The sequence below is a fragment of the Lolium perenne genome, chromosome 1 (genome assembly GCF_019359855.2).
Source record: "Lolium perenne isolate Kyuss_39 chromosome 1, Kyuss_2.0, whole genome shotgun sequence".
Lineage (NCBI taxonomy): Eukaryota > Viridiplantae > Streptophyta > Magnoliopsida > Poales > Poaceae > Lolium > Lolium perenne.
This window is the reverse complement of record NC_067244.2, coordinates 132,923,915-132,942,469: the sequence shown is the minus strand read 5'-3', so window position 1 is coordinate 132,942,469 and position 18,555 is coordinate 132,923,915. Positions and strand designations below refer to the sequence as shown.

Below are 18,555 nucleotides of genomic sequence, written 5' to 3'. Positions count from 1 at the left end.
TAAAACCTCGATACCGAGAGCCACGATACGGAAAACCTTCCAGAGCCGCCGCCATCGCGAAGCCAAGATCTGGGGGACAGGAGTCTCTGTTCCGGTACGCCGCCGGGACGGGGAAGTGCCCCCGGAAGGCTTCTCCATCGACACCACCGCCATCTTCATCAACGCTGCTGTCTCCCATGAGGAGGGAGTAGTTCTCCATCGAGGCTCGGGGCTGTACCGGTAGCTATGTGGTTCATCTCTCTCCTATGTGCTTCAATACAATAATCTCATGAGCTGCCTTACATGATTGAGATTCACATGATGATGCTTGTAATCTAGATGTCATTATGCTAGTCAAGTGGGTTTTACTTATGTGATCTCCGGAGACTCCTTGTCCCACGTGTGTAAAGGTGACAGTGTGTGCACCGTGTGGGTCTCTTAGGCTATATTTCACAGAATACTTATTCACTGTTATGAATGGCATAGTGAAGTGCTTATTTATATCTCTTTATGATTGCAATGTGTTTTGTATCACAATATATCTGTGTGCTACTCTAGTGATGTTATTAAAGTAGTTTATTCCTCCTGCACGGTGTAATGGTTACAGTGTGTGCATCTTGTAGTACTTGGCGTAGGCTATGATTGTGATCTCTTGTAGATTATGAAGTTAACTATTGCTATGATAGTATTGATGTGATCTATTCCTCCTTTCGTAGTGTGAAGGTGACAGTGTGCATGCTATGTTAGTACTTGGTTTGGTTATGTTGATCTGTTATGCACTCTAAGGTTATTTAAATATGAACATTGAATATTGTGGAGCTTGTTAACTCCGGCACTGAGGGTTCGTGTAATCCTACACAGTTAGTGGTGTTCATCATCCAACAAGAGGGTGTAGAGTCTAGCATCTATCTATTTATTCTGTTATGTGATCAATGTTGAGAGTGTCTACTAGTGAAAGTATGATCCCTAGGCCTTGTTCCTAAATACTGCTATCGCTGCTTGTTTACTGTTTTACTGCATCTTTACTTCCTGCAATATTACTACCATCAACTGCACGCCAGCAAGCACTTTTCTGGCGCCGTACTACTGCTCATATTCATTCATACCACTTGTATTTCACTATCTCTTCGCCGAACTAGTGCACCTATTAGGTGTGTTGGGGACACAAGAGACTTCTTGCTTTGTGGTTGCAGGGTTGCTTGAGAGGGATATCTTTGACCTCTTCCTCCCTGAGTTCGATAAACCTTGGGTGATCCACTTAAGGGAAACTTGCTGCTGTTCTACAAACCTCTGCTCTTGGAGGCCCAACACTATCTACAAGAATACAAGCACCCGTAGACATCAACACCATATGGATGACAAGCTTCAAGCAAATGATTTCTTCGAGTTGACTCATCTTGAACTTGCACTTCATTTCTTCATTCTTCATCATGTTGATGTCTTTAAGTTAAACTTGAGGGCTCACTTCATCTTCATCTTCAAGACATACTTGACATTTAATATTCTTCATCAATTTCTTGTTATTGCAACCTTGAAGCCAACATATGGTTCAAGCATTGCCTATGGACAACTCCTACAAATATAACTCAATGCAAACATTAGTTCATAGAGATTGTCATTAATTACCAAAACCACACATGGGGCTCCATGCACTTTCAGCATCGGCAACCCCTGTTGGAGATATGCCCAAGAGGCAATAATAAAGTGGTTATTATATATCTTTGTGTTTATGATAAATGTTTATATACCATGCTATAATTGTATTAACCGAAACATTGATACATGTGTGTTATGTAAACAACAAGGAGTCCCTAGTAAGCCTCTTGTATAACTAGCTTGTTGATTAATAGATGATCATAGTTTCATGATCATGAACATTGGATGTTATTAATAACAAGGTTATGTCATTATGTTAATGATGTAATGGACACACCCAATTAAGCGTAGCATAAGATCACGTCATTAAGTTCATTTGCTATAAGCTTTCGATACATAGTTACCTAGTCCTTTCGACCATGAGATCATATAAATCACTTATGCCGGAAGGGTACTTTGATTACATCAAATGCCACTGCGTAAATGGGTGGTTATAAAAGTGGGATTAGGTATTCGAAAAGTATGAGTTGAGGCATATGGATCAACAATGGGATTTGTCCATCCCGATGACGGATAGATATACTCTGGGCCCTCTCGATGGAATGTCGTCTAATTAGCTTGCAAGCATATGAATGGTTCATAAGAGACCACATACCACGGTACGAGTAAAGAGTACTTGTCAGGATATGAGGTTGAACGAGGTATAGAGATACCGATGATCAAACCTCGGACAAGTAAAATATCGCGTGACAAAGGGAATCGGTATCGTATGTAAATGGTTCATTCGATCACTAAGTCATCGTTGAATATGTGGGAGCCATTATGGATCTCCAGATCCCGCTATTGGTTATTGGTCGGAGAGAAGTCTCAACCATGTCTGCATAGTTCGCGAACCGTAGGGTGACACACTTAAGGTTTGATATCGTTTAAGTAGATATGGAATATGGAATGGAGTTCGAAATTTTGTTTGGAGTCTCGGATGGGATCCAGGACATCACGAGGAGTTCCGGAATGGTCCGGAGAATAAGATTCATATATAGGAAGTCATTTTATAAGTTTGAAAATGAACCGGTGCATTTCTAGAAGGTTCTAGAAGGTTCTAGAAAAGTCCGAAAGAAATCACTATGGAAGGCGGAGTCCCGGAGGGACTCCACTAGCATGGCCGGCCAACCCTAAGGGGAAGGAGTCCCAGGTGGACTCCACCTAAGGTGGCCGGCCACCCTCCCTCAAGGAAAGGTGGGAGTCCCACCTTGAGTAGGACTCCCATCTTGAGTAGGTTTCCCACCTATGGCAAGTTTTGGTGTTGGGGTCTTATTTGAAGACTTGGACTACAACTCTTGGGGGCTTCCACCTATATAATGAGGAGCAAGGAGAGGGGCCCGGCCACACCAAGCCTCCTTGGCCGCATCCCCCAAGTGGCCGGCGCCCCAAACCCTAGCCTCTCCCCAAACCCTAGCGCCCCTCCTCCACATAATACTCCCGCAGCGCATAGGCGAAGCCCTGCCGGAGTTCTCCACCACCACCGCCACCACGCCGTCGTGCTGCCGGGATTCCGAGGAAGATCTACTACTTCCGCTGCCCGTTGGAACGGGGAGGAGGACGTCGTCTTCATTAACACCGAACGTGTGACCGAGTACAAAGGTGCTGCCCGATTGTGGCACCGTCAAGATCTTCTACGCGCTTTTGCAAGCGACAAGTGATCGACTACATCCACCCCGAGATCTAATCTCGTTAAGCTTTACGATCTTCGAGGGTTAGTCTCTTCATCTCCTCGTTGCTACCGTCTACTAGATTAGATCTTGGCTTGTGTTTTCGTTCTTGCGGTAGGAATTTTTTTGTTTTCTATGCTACGAATCCCATCAACCCCATGCCGGCCCGGCCTTTCGTAGAGGGCACGGATCGGGCGCGTCGGCGCCTCGCGACACGTCAGAAAACCCGCGTGGGCTCCGCCTGGTAGCCAGACGCACCGCTTTCCCCACCTCCTACCCATGCCCGAGCCGACTCCCACCGCTCTAGATCGTCACCGTCGCCGTCGCGCTCCCCTGCTTGCAATAGACACTGCCGCCTATCCAGAAACCGCCGTCCATCGACACGGCTGCCACCCCCTCAATCGGCAGCCGTTGTTTCGTCCGGAACAGAGCTCACCGCCACCGTCGCACAACCGCCCCGCCCGTAAGGTGTTCGTCGGATTGCCGCGATGGACAATGACGACGAGATGATGGTGCAGTTGTTCACGGAGGAGCAGTACGCTGAGACTGTCCGGCGGCAACAACATTAGTTGATTCTGACGAGCTTGCTCTGCGTTCGCCAGCCTTTGTTCGTCGTGCCCTGGCGCGGCGGCTAAAAGCCAAGCAATAGGAGAAACATCAAGCCGGCGCAATGCTGTTTGACACCGACTACTTCTTCGACGACGCGACTCATTCGCCAAAGAAATTTATATTTGTGTGGTTGTATGAGTAACTAAATATAGTATGAATAAAATGTGATTGATATGTTGTTTTAAAATATTGTAAAAAAAAACAAAGTTTTGGGGCCGCCGTGGGGTCGCCGGTATGGAAACAACATCCCAAATAGAGGATGCAATGTCAGCGCCTCCCATACAACAGTATCGATGTCTCTGCCGGTGCCTATTTGGGGAGCGCCGGTGGAGATGCTCTAACCTAAATCTCAGTTTACTGAGAATTATCAAAACCGTTTTCTTAAACCCAAACCCGCAAAGAAACCCCTCCACAGCATGGCTTCCTCCTCCCTCTTCGCCGCCGGGCGCCGCCTCCTCCGCCTCGGCCGCGGGAGGCTCTTCCACTGCAGATCCCGCTCCCACAACCCCACTCCTCTTCTCCTCCCCACGCGGACCGCATCCTCTCCTCGCAGTCGCACCTACAGCTCCGAGAGGCCGGCGCGGCGGTCGCTGAGCCTACAGTCCACGCTGTGGCCGCTGGGCCACCCGGGCACGCTCCTGGTGCCGGAGATCGAGCGCTGGGCGGAGAAGACCGGGAACCGCCTCCGCCCAGTCGAGCTGGAGCGCGTCGTCAAAGAGCTCCGCAAGCGCCGCCGCCACCGCCAGGCCCTCGAGGTAATACTAATACCCTCCCCGTGCTGCCTAGCTATTCGATGAAATGCGGCAGTAACTTCCCCTGCCTCTGCGTGCCCATTTATTTATCTCCTGCAGCGAAATACTACTTGAAATTTCTTGCAATCTATAGGCATTTCTGAAATGATTATCTGTGTCGAATTCTTGACATGCCGTATATAATCACGTGAATCACATTTAGGGCCTCTTGCAATACAGGTTCGGAACTACTTGCGAATTCCTACAAAATCGTAAAGAATAAGAATTTAGTAGTAAGTGATTCCTTTGGAAGGTGCTTGGAGAATAAGCAGGTAATTTTGGAGGAATTAAGAGGGGAACTAGAGAGATAGAAACAACGTGAACTGGATTTTTCAAAAGGAAAAAAAAACAGAAATGAGGTTTGAGCTCATGCATACATTCCTATGAAATTGGGTGCACAGGAATGTATTCCATACCACTTTGGCAATCCTATGATCCAAAGAACACTTATAGGAAAACCCCCTATGGTTTAGGACCCTTCATTCATAATCCTTCAATTCAAAGAAGCCTTGGACACAAATAAGATGGCATTTTGAGTCGCATGTTATGACTGAGACTTTCTACAGTACCCTATTTTCCATCTTATGAGGTGGAGTACTAGTAAATTCTACCATTCATTAGAAGGGTTAGTTTAGTATTTTTTTTCTTGCTATTACGGTCGCTGATGATGTTTATTCCTAATAATTCTAATTAGCCCGCCAAATGACGCTGCCGTCTCCATGTGAACGCTGCTGCCTTCTCCCCGACATGCGCCGTGCTGTTGCTGCCTTACTCGACCCCTGTCAACCAGTCATGCTAGCATGCTGCTGCTTCCTCTGCCACCCAAACAGCCTGCACTGCCTCATTCCGCCAGTGCGCTAGGTTACTTGGTCACCCAATCTCAAACAAGTCTAAAATTGACATAAAGCGTGAACCACTTCTCCACAAACTACAGCCACGGAGCATGAGCCCGATTTTATGAACCCTTGTACCGGCGCCACTTCTTCTCCACAAAACCCAGCTCTTTCATCTTCTGAAAAGGAGACACCGTATGCAACCTATTCTGCACATGACATTCTGGGTTTTCTTCACACGGAATTGGAAGTTTGGCACCAGAATACAAACAATATTCACAAAAACTGAAACAACCTAGGTTAAAAAAAAAACTGAAACAACCTGAAGTCACACGGACATGGGGGTTGGGCCTGCAACCAAAGCATGAGGATCAGTTGTGGGTAGGGATTGGTGAGGCCAACCGTGGACTGGCAGCGGGCAGCCAAAGCATGCAGATTGGTTGTGTTTCACCATGTGGGCAGGGACGAGTTGAGCAGTGAAAGACGGCAACAAGTGTGGCGGCGAGAATCGGCTGACCATACTATAACGGCAGCAAGAAGAACCGAGGCTGCGGTGCTGACGGTGTCATGGAGATGATGCGGCCACAATGTCAAATTGAGGAAGCCACCTGAAATCAATCGATTTCTAGATAGGAGGAAGGAAATTAACTAGATAAAGCGGTGAAACGATTATTGTTTTTTACGATTACGATATTACCGCTCAAATAAGGGTATTCCCTAACATTTGTCTTAGTACTCTCACTCTGAAACACTAGTGTAGGCAAGTCAATTCGGTTGGAATTGATTTAAGTGTACTTAGAAAGAGCTCTATGACTGTATGCGACTAGCTGACCCAAGTACTAAGCACAGCACATAAATAATGGAACTAACTTGTTCAATTTCTTTCATTTGACTTGTGCACATAATTGTAAAATGAGGAGTTTAATCTACTCTAGTTTTTTTAAACTATCTGATCTTTAGTTAATAATACTTCTGTGCAGATCAACCTGCATCTCCTTTAGCCTTTAGATTTAGTGACAAACCTTGCTAACCAGGGGTGCAGCATGTAGACCTTAACACTTATTTTACGAAAATTATTTCCTATGTTTTCTTGCCAGTAATTTTATGGAGTTTTATGTGTTCTTGAATGAACCTTTACTTTGCACAGGTCTCTGAGTGGATGAGTGCTAAGGGTCATGTCAAATTTTTGCCAAAGGATCATGCTGTTCACCTGGATTTGGTCGGTCAAGTTCATGGAGTGGGAGCAGCAGAAGCCTACTTCAGTAATCTGCCTGATAAAGATAAGACGGAGAAACCTTACGGTGCACTCCTGAACTGCTACACACGAGAACACCTAGTTGACGAATCCTTGGCTCATTTTCAGAAGATGAAAGAGCTGGGTTTTGTGTTCAGTAGTCTCCCCTATAACAACCTCATGGGCCTGTATACTAACATAGGACAGCATGAGAAGGTCCCTTCAGTGATTGCAGAGATGAAAAGCAATGGTATCATGCCTGACAACTTCAGCTACAGAATATGCATAAACTCGTACGGCACACGCGCAGATTTTTTCGGCATGGAGAAAACCCTGGAAGATATGGAGTGTGAGCCTCAAATTGTTGTTGACTCGAACACCTATGCCGTTGTGGCGAGCAACTACATCAAGGGGAATCTTAGGGACAAGGCAATCTCTGCCTTAAAAAAATCAGAAGCAAAAATTGACATAAAAGATTCAGATAACTATAACCACCTGATATCTCTGTACGGCCAGCTGGAGGACAAGTCAGAGGTGAAGAGGCTCTGGGCACTCCAGATGTCAAACTGCAAGAGGCATATTAATAAGGACTACACTACAATGCTTGCAATGCTTGTGAAGCTTGATGAAATCGAAGAAGCAGAGGCCTTGTTGAAAGAGTGGGAGTCGAGTGAAAACGCGTTCGACTTCCATGTCCCAGATGTTTTGCTCACCGGATACCGGCAGAAGGGCATGCTGGACAAGGCCGAGGCGCTGCTTGATGACTTCTTGAAGAAGAGGAAGACGCCTCCTTCAACCAGTTGGGCCATCGTGGCAATCGGGTATGCGGAGAAAGGTGATGCTGCGAAAGCGTATGAGCTAATAAAGAATGCCCTTTGTGTTTATTCTCCTAACAGTGGTTGGGTCCCGAGGGCTGCAATGATTCAGATGATCCTGAAGTATCTTGGAGACGAAGGTGAACTCAAGGATGTTGAAAATTTCATTCATCTGCTGCAAGCTGCTATGCCTATGAACTCAGATATGACGGAGGCTTTGTCAAGGGCTCGTATGAGAGAGGCTGGAGGTGCAGAGGAAGAAGCTCCAAGCTCAACAAAAGCATCAGGATAATGTTGCTTGGACTTGTGATTATTAATGGAACGGGGCCTTTAGGACGATTTGGGGTTGATGTACTGTGCTGCACCATGTAGTCTATCTAGTCACAAGAACTTCATAGTTTTTACCTGGGCCTGTAATTTGCCACAAACAAATTGTTTCCTAGTTCTTGATGGTTTTGTAGCATCGTGCCAATTCTGTCAAATCTTTGCGAGACAGTCTACTGAAACAATTGCATAGCTACAGCACTGTTCCATTTCGCATCTCCAACTTGAGGTAGGCCTAAAAAAATGGTGACATATTTCCAACTATGCGATCAGAAGAGACATACACAGGCACTCCTAAACGTTATGAAGCATACATCTATTAACTGCAAACACTACTCCCCCAGATCAGTATTGCAGCAACAAGACAGAGGGAGTGCCTCTTACATTAGGGAACAGAAGTACTAGTTTACATGTTTGCAACATCCATTCAGAGCCAAGGCAGCAAAAAATAAAGCAGGGTAATATAAGAAGACCAAAACAGGCACTTAAAAGAGGTTTTCAAGTTATTCTTCTGAAGTTGTCACAGTTCAACCAACGTAGCACTAGGATATCCAAGTTTAAAACATGGATCTATGAATACATCGGCATAAAAATGCCACCAATAGAGCAACTTGATATAGGACGTTTGCTGAAAACACGATAAGCCATCAATATTATATCACCAAAATATCTGCTACTCCGAAAGAGTGGACTTCAACTCTCCACTCTTTTCCATCTCAAGAACAATGTCACAACCCCCCACCAGTTCTGATTTGTAGTAGAGCTGGGGAAATGTGGGCCAGTTCGAGTAAGTCTTCAGACCTTGCCTGACTTCCTCATCAGATAGAATGTCAAAGGACCCAAAGCTGACCCCTGCTCCTCTCAATGCATTCACAACTTTCGAACTAAAGCCGCAAAGTGGAGCATCTGGGTTGCCCTTCATGAACAGCATCACTGGGGATGAGGAAATCAAGGCCTTTAGTCGGTCCTCTAGGCTGTCTTTCGGAATAATCCCTTTCTCGGACAGAACCTTCTTTAGCTCCCCACTCTTATGCATCTCCATCACTATGTCAGAACCACCAACCAGTTCACCCTTTATGTACACTTGAGGGTAGCTAGGCCAGTTCGATAGAACCTTTAGGCCCTGCCTAACCTCATCATCTGAAAGAATGTCAAAACTTGAGAAAGGAATCTTCTCTTGCTTAAGAATATGAATGACCTTCCCACTGAATCCACACTTGGGCTCCTCAGGTGAACCTTTTATAAATATCATCACTGGGTTAGAATTAGTGAGGCTCTCCAAACGAGCTTTCTGAGCTTCAGTAAGCCCAATTGGTTCAGGACTCTTTTCACCTGTAGACTCGGATATCACTGGCTCCTCAATTTTGCTTCCTTGTGGGCGGAGAGGAATGTTGTGCTCCTTCAACACATCCTTCAGCTCACCACTTTCATGCATAGCAATAACAATATCACATCCACCAAGCAGCTCACCTTTGCAGTACAACTGAGGAAACGTTGGCCAGTTAGAGAACTTCTTCATTCCTTCACGTACTTCATTATCTCCAAGGATATCAAAGCTCCCAAACTCAACACCTTCCTGCTTCAAAATGTCAACCACTCTTCGACTGAAACCACACCTTGGTTCGTCTGGATTTCCCTTCATAAATAAGATGACAGGATGGGAATTGACAAGCTGCTCCAATCGCTTATTCAGAGCAGTTGCACTTTCAGCAGCTGAAGATCCATTTTGCTGTGCCAATTGTTGGACCTTTTCAAGCACAGCAGGCCCAGCAGCAACCCCCAGGCTAGCAGGTGCAGCAGACTCAGCAACATTGGCAGGCCCAGCTAACTTTGCAACCTTATTGGCCAGGCTGGCTGGATTTGCACCCTCCAGAGTATCAACAGTCTTGCCATCCTGAAAACAGATAAACCATGCACAGATGACAACCTCTTACAAATAAAACAACACATAAAATTTCCAACCCATTCAATAGAACATATTTGGCACTGCATTGAAGAAATCCAAAAGCTAAGCAAATATGACCTCTTTCACATGCTAACCTCACATATTGGCAGAGAACATCATATGAAAATCTAAAGGTTGTGTGGCAAGTGGCAACGCACGATTTACATTACAAAGGAAATTGACAGTAACACCAAAATTCCAAGTGAAATCATGCCTAACTAGCCTAGCTAAGAAGACACTGTGCATGCCCAACCTCAGGAAGTCCCGTGACAATATCACAGGCATTACTCTGGTTATACAGCAATTCAGTGACATGAACTGCAACAACCTACATGCCACATCATGCCACAACGAAAGTCACCAAAGAAGCAAGAATCATTGCACATTCATACTATAAGGTGAACTAAATTAACTTACACATCCATACAGAACCTTTAAGTTAGGCAGGCTAGAGTAAATTCAGTGAAGTGTATACCTAACTTCATTATTCCACAGTATACAGGGGACAGGCACACAAAACTGATGTCATTGCTTATTGAATATGCTTATAAGTTTGAAAATGGGCCCTAACAATAATAGCAACACATGCCTCATTATGAGGGCAAAGCACATGATGGATGTTCTTTTTGCCTTAAAAACTGGACAAGGGACGCACAATTCAAATTTAATAAGCAAGCAACACATGAAACTTCCATGATATTCAATAAAACATGTTTGGCACTGCATTGAAGAAAATCCAGAAGCTAAGCAACCATGACCTTTTTCAGAATCTAACCTCACATATTTGTAGAGCAAACATCATACAGAAATCTAAAGGTCATGTGGCACTTACAATTGGCATTACAAAGTAATTTCACAGTAACACCAAAATTCCAAGTGAAGCCATGACTAAATTTCAAGTGATGCCATGAATAACTAGTAACTAGCCTATCTAAGACACTGTGCATGTTGATCTCAGGAGGTCCCTTGACAATATCACAGGCATTACTTCTGTTATAGCCGTACAAAATATTTCATAGTCCACACAGTACTCCAGTGAGATGTACTGGTAACAGCCTACATGCTACATAATTCCACTAAGAAAGTTCACCAAAAGAAGCAAAAAACTCTGTACGTCCCTGCTAGGTGAGACAAAGTAACCTACACATCCATAGCAGTATCTTTAGGGTAGGCAGGCTAGAGTAAATTCAGAGAAGTGTGTGCAGATTGAAACTGGGTCCTAACAATAATAGCAACACACGTGCCTCATCATGAGGGCAGAGCACGTAGCTGATTTTCTTTGCCTTAAAAAGTGGGCGAGGGAACTCATGCAATTCAACTTTAATAATAAGGAAGAATGGTGGAACCATAAACCTACCAGCATTAACTATGAAACATAAGCTATTTGAAAAAAGGTTCACTAACACAAACGAATTGCAGTAGTAAATATAGTGAATACCTTGCAGAAAACAAAGTATGGTACTGCTGAAACTCCATATGCCTCTGAAATTTCCGGCTGTTCTTCAGCTTCAACCTGATAGGAGTTACCAATGTAACAAGGATAAACAAGAAAAGGCTTCAGATATCCAAATTACCAAATGGCGCGTGATTTACCAGCGCCAGAAAGAACGATTCATAATTATTTGACTGAAGAACACCAAGTGAAAGGTAGTTGTCAACGTGACATGCTTATTAGATCAGCCTTTACTCAAATTTTCGTCCGATGGCATCATTCGGTGAAACTAGCAGATAATGGACCAGTAGCAAATACTATTAGTTATAGTGTTGGACATTTGACCTCATACTTGATACTGAAAATTCACTTGATGAAAGAGCGAAGGGTTTCAAGCACAAGTCAGTTGCCATCAGCTGTTATCTCACAGTCTCAACTGAGTCGATAGCCTAACAGGAAGAACGAAGGGTTTCAAACATGAAGGGATTGCATTCAGCTGTTATCTCATGCTCTTAACTGAGTCCTTAACCTAACGTGGAGTGCCAGATGTTGCAACTACAAGTTAGGTTCGATTCCATTTCCAGTTAGTCAGCAGCATACACATCAGATGCTAACTCAAACACTCAGCAGACAGAGTATGTCGCATCACAACTTAGCAGTCAGTATTAGTACCAAGTAAACATCATAATCATAACATATAATCAAACATACAAAAAAAAAGTAACCTACATAGCGGCAGATACCATACACCAGAACCCTAAACGGCAACCGCGAATCTGGCCACCAGAGCAGCGCCGACGCAGCACGATCCACCATAAACCGAAACCGATCCCAAATCTACCGCGATACAGAAGAGGGCAGGAAGGCGGGGGGCTAGGGAGCGCGTACCCGGAGGAAGAGCGCGTGCGGGAAGTCGACGGCGAGGTGCGCGAAGACCTCGTCCATCTGCTTGGAGGCCTCGCACCATGACGCCCAGAAGTGCACCGCGGCGGCCCGCGCGCCGCCCACCGCCGCGTCCAGCTCCGCCCTCGACCCCACCTCCCTCACCGCCCCGCCGCCGCTCGCCATCGCCGCGTACAGCGCGTCTCCTTCCCTCGCTCCCTCCGAAGCAACCTCAGCAGAACAATCGGCGGCGAGAAAGCAGCGGAGGCAAATTTGGGGGAGGAGAGAGAGAGAGGACGCGACTCGTGGCGAGGGGTTGCGGCTTGGGGTTTTCCTCTCCGCTCCCGTGAGGTGCGACGGCGACGGAAGATTCCAGAAGGGGCCGCAGCCGGTTTGGGCCGATTTGGGCCTGGGCCAGAATGGGCTAAGGAGCCCAAGAGGAAAAGGACGGGTCTGACGTGTAACCACGTGGCCGGCCCGGCAAAAAGCCGGTGGCCGCGGCGGCGGTGGGGTCCAGCCGCCGTCCGGGTGCTCCCGGCCCACGAGCCTATAAATCTGGGGCATTTCAGCGGCCATCCGACGGCAGGAAACCCTAGTCGCCACCAAACTCTTCGCGTGAATCCCGCACGGCGCGCGCTGCCTCGACAAGTTCATCAGATCTGTGGAATCAAGAGTGTGATAGTCTTCCCATCCCCTCGCTTTTTTCTCTTTGATTTCTTGATTGATGCGTGTGGGTTTGCTGGATGGTTTGGATCGATGATGCTTTTGAAGAATACTGCGTTATCTTCCTGATCAATGTGAGGCCGCTGCTGCAAGCGGCGGCTTCCTGATGACACCATTATCTCGCTGAGATCCATGTCGTGCCAGCAATCTCGCCTGCTTTTCTTTTCTTTCTGTCACTTCTCCTTTATCTCGTTTGCGTTTTCTCCTCTGAAAATATATGGTGGATATTACAAGGGAGAGTTTACGCAGTGATGTCTCTCAACGTATGCTTGCGAATAGTACACGGGGAAACATCTCTTTGTTGAAGAGATAAATGGTAGGAACTTACGCGGCGATGTCTCAACCTATGCTTACGAATGCTACGTGGGGAAACATCTCTTCTCTGAAAGAGATAACTTGTAAGAGGGTAAGACTGGTATGTGTCTTCAATATACTCCCTCCAATCCATATTACTTGATGCTCAAATGGAATTAATAGATATATCTATTTTAGTATCAAGTAATATGAATTGGAGGAACTACAAAGAAGTGAAGAATAATAAGCCTTGATGTAACAACAACCGCAGACACAACAAGCTTAGATTAGCATCACGCTGACCGGTTTCAGTTCGTCATTGCTTAAGCGAACCAATCTGCCACGAACAAAATCATTCCTGAATCATACCTACTTTTCTCCTGGAACGCAACAGATTTTGTCCTCTGCGCTACGCTCTCAACATAACAAAGTAGAATCAAACAATGCAAACACGGAGATAAGATGACAAACCGAATTGCTGCCCCGCCACTGCCAGGAATCACCAGTCACCCAGCAGTGACAATAACAACAAACTTAAAAACAAAGAGATGCAGAAATTGTTGCGATTATGACTCCATTAAAGCAAAATAAACAGCGTGCGCGTGTATACATATGGTTACTAAAAAACAGTCTATCACAGTTTTGCTGGGTTGCAACTGTGGACAGACAGGTAAACTTAACGGAAATACGTACAGTACGATTACAGAACAGGCAAATAAAGTCAGCATCTGTTTCCAGTGTAGTCAGGCATGCTTATTTACAGCTGTTCTACGGTAGTAGATTTACAACTCTTGCATAATATATAGCTTTGAACTCGTTTCTGGCGTAGGCGTGGCCCGGTCCATGAGCTTATGGACCTCTATAAGTCAGCTCCAAAGAAAGGAAGAGAGTTCAGCGGCATCACCTGCTCCTATAACAAAAGATGATATGCAGGCCAAAGTCAGTTTGGACACAAACAACATCATTAAGAAATATAGGAATCCGTGTAGCTGAAGATACCTCGGAGTCCTCCAGATGTTCGGAAGGGAAGTGAAGACCAGTGGAACAGTTCTTGAGCACCTCAGGGCTCTTCATCCACGCCTTATGTGCTTCAATGGATTTCAGCTTGTAGCGGAACATCTGCCAAAACGAATCCAGTTTTCAAGCGTGTTTCATTCACAAAAAAAGTAGAGACAAAACAAGTTAGATGGAAGAAAGTGTAGGCAGGGGATCATGTGCTCCTCCACACCTCAGATAAGGAAATAGTTGGCTTTTCAAGCTCTTCTCCCTCGACATGAATTCCTGTACCCTGGCATTCTGGGCAAAGGATGGATTCTATTTTGCTCTTTGGCGCTGTTTTGGCCTTTCTGCCTCGCTTGCTCTTCCCCTTCTTTGCAATTTGATCAGCCAGAACCTCATATTGGCACAGAATAGTCCAGTGCAATAGGCATGAAGTGTGAAATAGGTGAAAAGCCTGCAAAACTCATGTTTAGGCTAGTAGATGAGAAAAACAAAGATATGTTTGTAAGATATTTGCCTTATTGAGAAAAAAGGAATCTCTGCTTGATAAGATTTTAACAGTGAAACAAGTTTGCATCTCTAGTTATCTACTCAAAAGAAAGTTTAGAAGGTCTAAAGATATGTTTGTAAGATCTTTATCTTATTGGACAAAAGAATCTCTGGTTGATAAAGAATTCAACAGTGAGACAAGTTATCTCTAGCTCTCTACTCACAAAAGAAACTTTAGAAGATCTAACTTTCTAATTGTATTCTATTTCTGTTTTTCTGTGTAAAGGAAAGCAAGTATGTCTCATGTTGCCTTGAAGAGAAAAATTGATAAACAGTGTTTGGAATTACTAACCCCGCTCGAGTTTCTACTGCTGCAAGCTAGGTTTCCTGTACTGCAGTTGAGCAAGGTGGCGACATCCTTTCCAGGAAGCATTGCTCGCCCACAAATATCACAGACTTTCTCGGCAGCAAGTCGCTTCTGCTTCCTCAGCTCCCTCCTCATAGACTTGCTGGATAAGGGGCTGACTTCAAGATTACATGATGTACCTTTCGAGGAACCAGCCACGATAGCTTGACTTGTGCCGTTTGTCTGGCCATTCGACTCTTCTGAAGATGCTTCTTGATCAGAAAAGGACTTCTTCCTTCGCTTTCCACGATGCCCCGCATCATCAATCACAAAGAAAGATCCAGCGGAGATAGAAAGGTCCTGATCATCAGAAGGCCACTTCCTTCCCAGCTCATACGCATAAGAGAAGTTGACTACGGCGAAACCAGATTGCTCGTAGATGTTACACCCGTTAGAGCCATCATGTGGGGCTTCTGGCCCTCCCCAAGCACACCAGATCTTGCTGATCTTCTTGCGGCCATCGCTAGCTTCGGCGATCTTGTATGCAATGTTTCCGTGACCAAGGAGACGCGCAGGCAAGTTCAGAACAACATCCTTTACCAACACACTGGGAATAACAAGCTGAGCATCGGTTCCGCTGCGGCTTGACAGCGCATCATCTTCAGCTACCGCAGCAGCAGTTCTACCATTCTGTCCCCCATTCGCACCACCACTGGCACCATTACGGCGGGAGCTTGAACCGTCTCTCAGCCTGGACGTCACCTCAGCGTCAGTCCCCGAGAACACAGGATGGAGAACCAGAGCAAGGTCTCCGTTGTTCCGCGAGGAGCTCGAGTCCAGCACGAGCGGGCCGTCCCCGTCCTCGTGTGCGTTGCTGAAGAAGAGCACGCCGTCGTTGAACGGCCACGGCATGGGCCCGAACAGCGTGAGCTTGGCCTCGGCGTAGCGCCGCGCGTGCAGGTTCCCCCTGAGGTGGTCGAAGAGCACGTTGTCGCTGAAGCACTCGGTGAGGCAGATGGTGCAGAAGAAGATGACGCGCTTGCCCGCGCGCCGCAGCTCCACGTAGGCGTGCCCGCTCTGCCGCACCTCCCGGAGCGTGGCCTCGGCGGCGATCTCGCGGATGTCCCTTGCGTTGCCGTTCCGCTGCAGCACCAGATCCTTCCCCACCATGGTGGAGGTTCCCTTGAAATTACCAGCAACACCACCGAGGGGGTCCCTTCTTTTCAGCTTACAGATCCCCCACCAAATCAACCTTCCAGACTACTACTTTTCGCTCTCTCAAATCAGCACCAGAAAAAACTCTACCGACACTTGAGATCTTAGTTTCCTTCCTTCCGAGCGCTAAGATTGCAAGCTTAACAAATGACGACTGCAACTAGCACTACTACAGAAATAAAACCTAGTACAGAGGACGGTCGTATTCGTATCTTTCCAGCCATGGGAATGGAAGAAAGCGTGAGGAACCTTCCCAGCAGCGCGAACTCCTCGACGGTCGCACCAACCCTAGACATCAAATCCGACACGGGAAGGCGGCAGCAGCAAACCCTAGACTCCTCCTCGAATCGGCGCGGGGGGGAACCGGCAGTGGAGAGATGGAGAGGGGTTACTGGCTAGTAGAGGACGACGACGGGTCGAGGCTGCTGCGGCAGGGGAGGAGGCTGGTGTGGGCTGCGCAAGGTGCTCGGGGAGGAGGAGCGGAGGAGGCAGGCGCGCGAGAAGGAGGATGGCGCCGAGGGCGGCGAGGCCATGTGGTGGCAACGCGGCGGCGGGGGAGGGGAGGGTCGTCGGCGGCGGGGGATTCCGGCCGCGCCTTTGCTTTGGATTTTGGCTTGCTTCGGAGGGTGGACGGAAAGAGGAGGAAGGTGCGAGCGAGAGGTTGAGGGGAAGCGCGTGTGTGTAACTGTGTATAGTCTGGATGGACGGGAAGAAGGCGAGGTTGAAATCGACTAGGACTTTTATCGCCGGTTCAACCGAACCTGTTTTCCTTCTCAAGGAATCGGTCGGGAACAAGTTCAAAAACAAGTATATTCCGAAAATACCTCTTGGCACACGAGCACACCAGTGGTCCTGGTTCTTTTTTTTAAATTGAATTGAAATGTTTTGTAGGTCTCTGAAAATACTGAAGAAAACCATACAAGTACATACTACCTCCGTTTCAAGGAATAAGGCGCACGCGTATTCCAAGACGAACTTTGACCATAAAAATTGAGCAACAAAATCTTGATTATATTATATGTAATTAGTATCGTTGGATTCGTATTGAAAAGCACTTTTTAATGATATTAATTTCATATAAACAATCTTTATCTATTTGAAGTAATTCTTGGTCAAACAAAAAGCTCGTAAAACAAAGACGCCTTATTCCTTGAAACGGATGTAGTATATGCCTAGCATGTCCGACCAATTTTGCATTGAAATATATTTTCCTTATGTGATCTGCAAAAAAAAGGAAAAAAGTTTGAATAAATATACTCTTCGTTTACTAATATAGTTGAATGCCCGTGCGTTGCCACGGCTTCTTTAATTAATGTGTTCATTGCGCATGTAAATATTTGATGGCAACTCGACCGCAAAATATTTTCTTGTTCTATCATCACTTCTCCTTTTCCACCTTCTCTTTCCTCTCTCCCCTTTTGGTCGTCTGGCAATGGATTCTATATCCGGCAAAGCTATCACTCTGGCATTATAGTAAATTTATACATCCATATAGTTGAGGAACAACATGCTTATGTTATTTTCATGTGCATAGCATTTCAATTAGGTCAATATTTCTATTAAATACAAATGCCACATAATTATGTATGTGATCTTTTGCATCCAGGGATCAAGAAGTGCAACAAAGATACAATGTAACATGATTTTCCTTTCTCTTTTTACATCAGCGTGGTATTGTGATCATCAGTATGTAAATTTGAAGAAAAATGTAGCAATAAATAATTTGAAGAAAAATGTAGCAGTAAAATAGAGCAATATAAGTGCATGTGCACTGAAGACCATAAAATGGCATATCAGAAACTATAATCATATTGGAAACAAAGCAATATGAGTGCATGTAATTTTTATTTCATAATGATCACCTTTTGTATCCTATTTTTATAAGGTTTAGCACGAAAAATACACATAAAGATACTCTTGGAGCAATAAACTTGGACTATTGATTATTGCATAGAACTTCGTTGCTATAATGCAAAATATATAGTCTAGGGTCCCACTTTCTCCAATGAAATTCATGAGTTGTTTCCATTATTCTGCAGAAAAGATAATGGTAACTGTAAACACTGAAATGTTCATTGGCTCATAATGAATAGATGGTTGCACAATGTAGTGCACAACTACGGGGCTTGAACAATGTAAATCTATAACCCAAAAATCCATCCTCCTCATCCAGGACTACCCAAAAAATACTTTTATCTTAACTGGATCAACATGTACTTAATTGGCATTTCTACAACCAAATCCAAGTTCTTTCTTCGAAACTGCGAGCACTCCTAATTCTTTTGAAAATAAAATGATTCTTACCTTTTTGAATTCAGAGTGAACATGAAAATGAAATAT

At 45.4% G+C, this 18,555-nt stretch overlaps 3 protein-coding genes across 3 annotated transcripts; 1 reads left to right on the top strand and 2 right to left on the bottom strand.

Annotated features, from left to right (window-relative positions):
* Window positions 1-4,250: 4,250 nt before the first annotated feature.
* On the top strand, window positions 4,251-8,048 carry LOC127302751 (pentatricopeptide repeat-containing protein At4g21705, mitochondrial). The gene is made up of 2 exons (XM_051333294.2): window positions 4,251-4,648; window positions 6,665-8,048. The coding sequence occupies exons 1-2, from the start codon at window positions 4,310-4,312 to the stop codon at window positions 7,856-7,858; spliced, it is 1,533 nt and encodes a 510-aa protein (XP_051189254.1). The 5' UTR covers window positions 4,251-4,309; the 3' UTR covers window positions 7,859-8,048.
* Window positions 8,049-8,370: 322 nt separating this feature from the next.
* LOC127302731 (monothiol glutaredoxin-S11) lies at window positions 8,371-12,479 on the bottom strand. The gene is made up of 3 exons (XM_051333274.1): window positions 12,156-12,479; window positions 11,274-11,348; window positions 8,371-9,784 (listed from the first exon to the last, which is right to left on the bottom strand). The coding sequence occupies exons 1-3, from the start codon at window positions 12,333-12,335 to the stop codon at window positions 8,564-8,566; spliced, it is 1,476 nt and encodes a 491-aa protein (XP_051189234.1). The 5' UTR covers window positions 12,336-12,479; the 3' UTR covers window positions 8,371-8,563.
* Window positions 12,480-13,715: 1,236 nt separating this feature from the next.
* LOC127302743 (uncharacterized) lies at window positions 13,716-16,926 on the bottom strand. The gene is made up of 4 exons (XM_051333286.1): window positions 15,007-16,926; window positions 14,395-14,619; window positions 14,166-14,285; window positions 13,716-14,076 (listed from the first exon to the last, which is right to left on the bottom strand). Exons 1-4 carry the CDS (start codon window positions 16,168-16,170, stop codon window positions 14,026-14,028), a joined length of 1,560 nt encoding a protein of 519 aa, XP_051189246.1. The 5' UTR covers window positions 16,171-16,926; the 3' UTR covers window positions 13,716-14,025.
* Window positions 16,927-18,555: the final 1,629 nt, after the last annotated feature.

Coding starts and splice junctions, on each gene's coding strand:
- LOC127302743 (XM_051333286.1), bottom strand. CDS start 16,170: ATGGTGGGGAAGGATCTGGTGCTGCAGCGGAACGGCAACGCAAGGGAC. Junction 14,620..15,006: donor GCAGTAGAAACTCGAGCGGG/GTTAGTAATTCC, acceptor TGAGTTTTGCAG/GCTTTTCACCTATTTCACAC. Junction 14,286..14,394: donor CAACTATTTCCTTATCTGAG/GTGTGGAGGAGC, acceptor TCGTTTTGGCAG/ATGTTCCGCTACAAGCTGAA.
- LOC127302731 (XM_051333274.1), bottom strand. CDS start 12,335: ATGGCGAGCGGCGGCGGGGCGGTGAGGGAGGTGGGGTCGAGGGCGGAG. Junction 11,349..12,155: donor CGCACGCGCTCTTCCTCCGG/GTACGCGCTCCC, acceptor AACTCCTATCAG/GTTGAAGCTGAAGAACAGCC. Junction 9,785..11,273: donor CATACTTTGTTTTCTGCAAG/GTATTCACTATA, acceptor ATCTGTTTTCAG/GATGGCAAGACTGTTGATAC.
- LOC127302751 (XM_051333294.2), top strand. CDS start 4,310: ATGGCTTCCTCCTCCCTCTTCGCCGCCGGGCGCCGCCTCCTCCGCCTC. Junction 4,649..6,664: donor GCCACCGCCAGGCCCTCGAG/GTAATACTAATA, acceptor TACTTTGCACAG/GTCTCTGAGTGGATGAGTGC.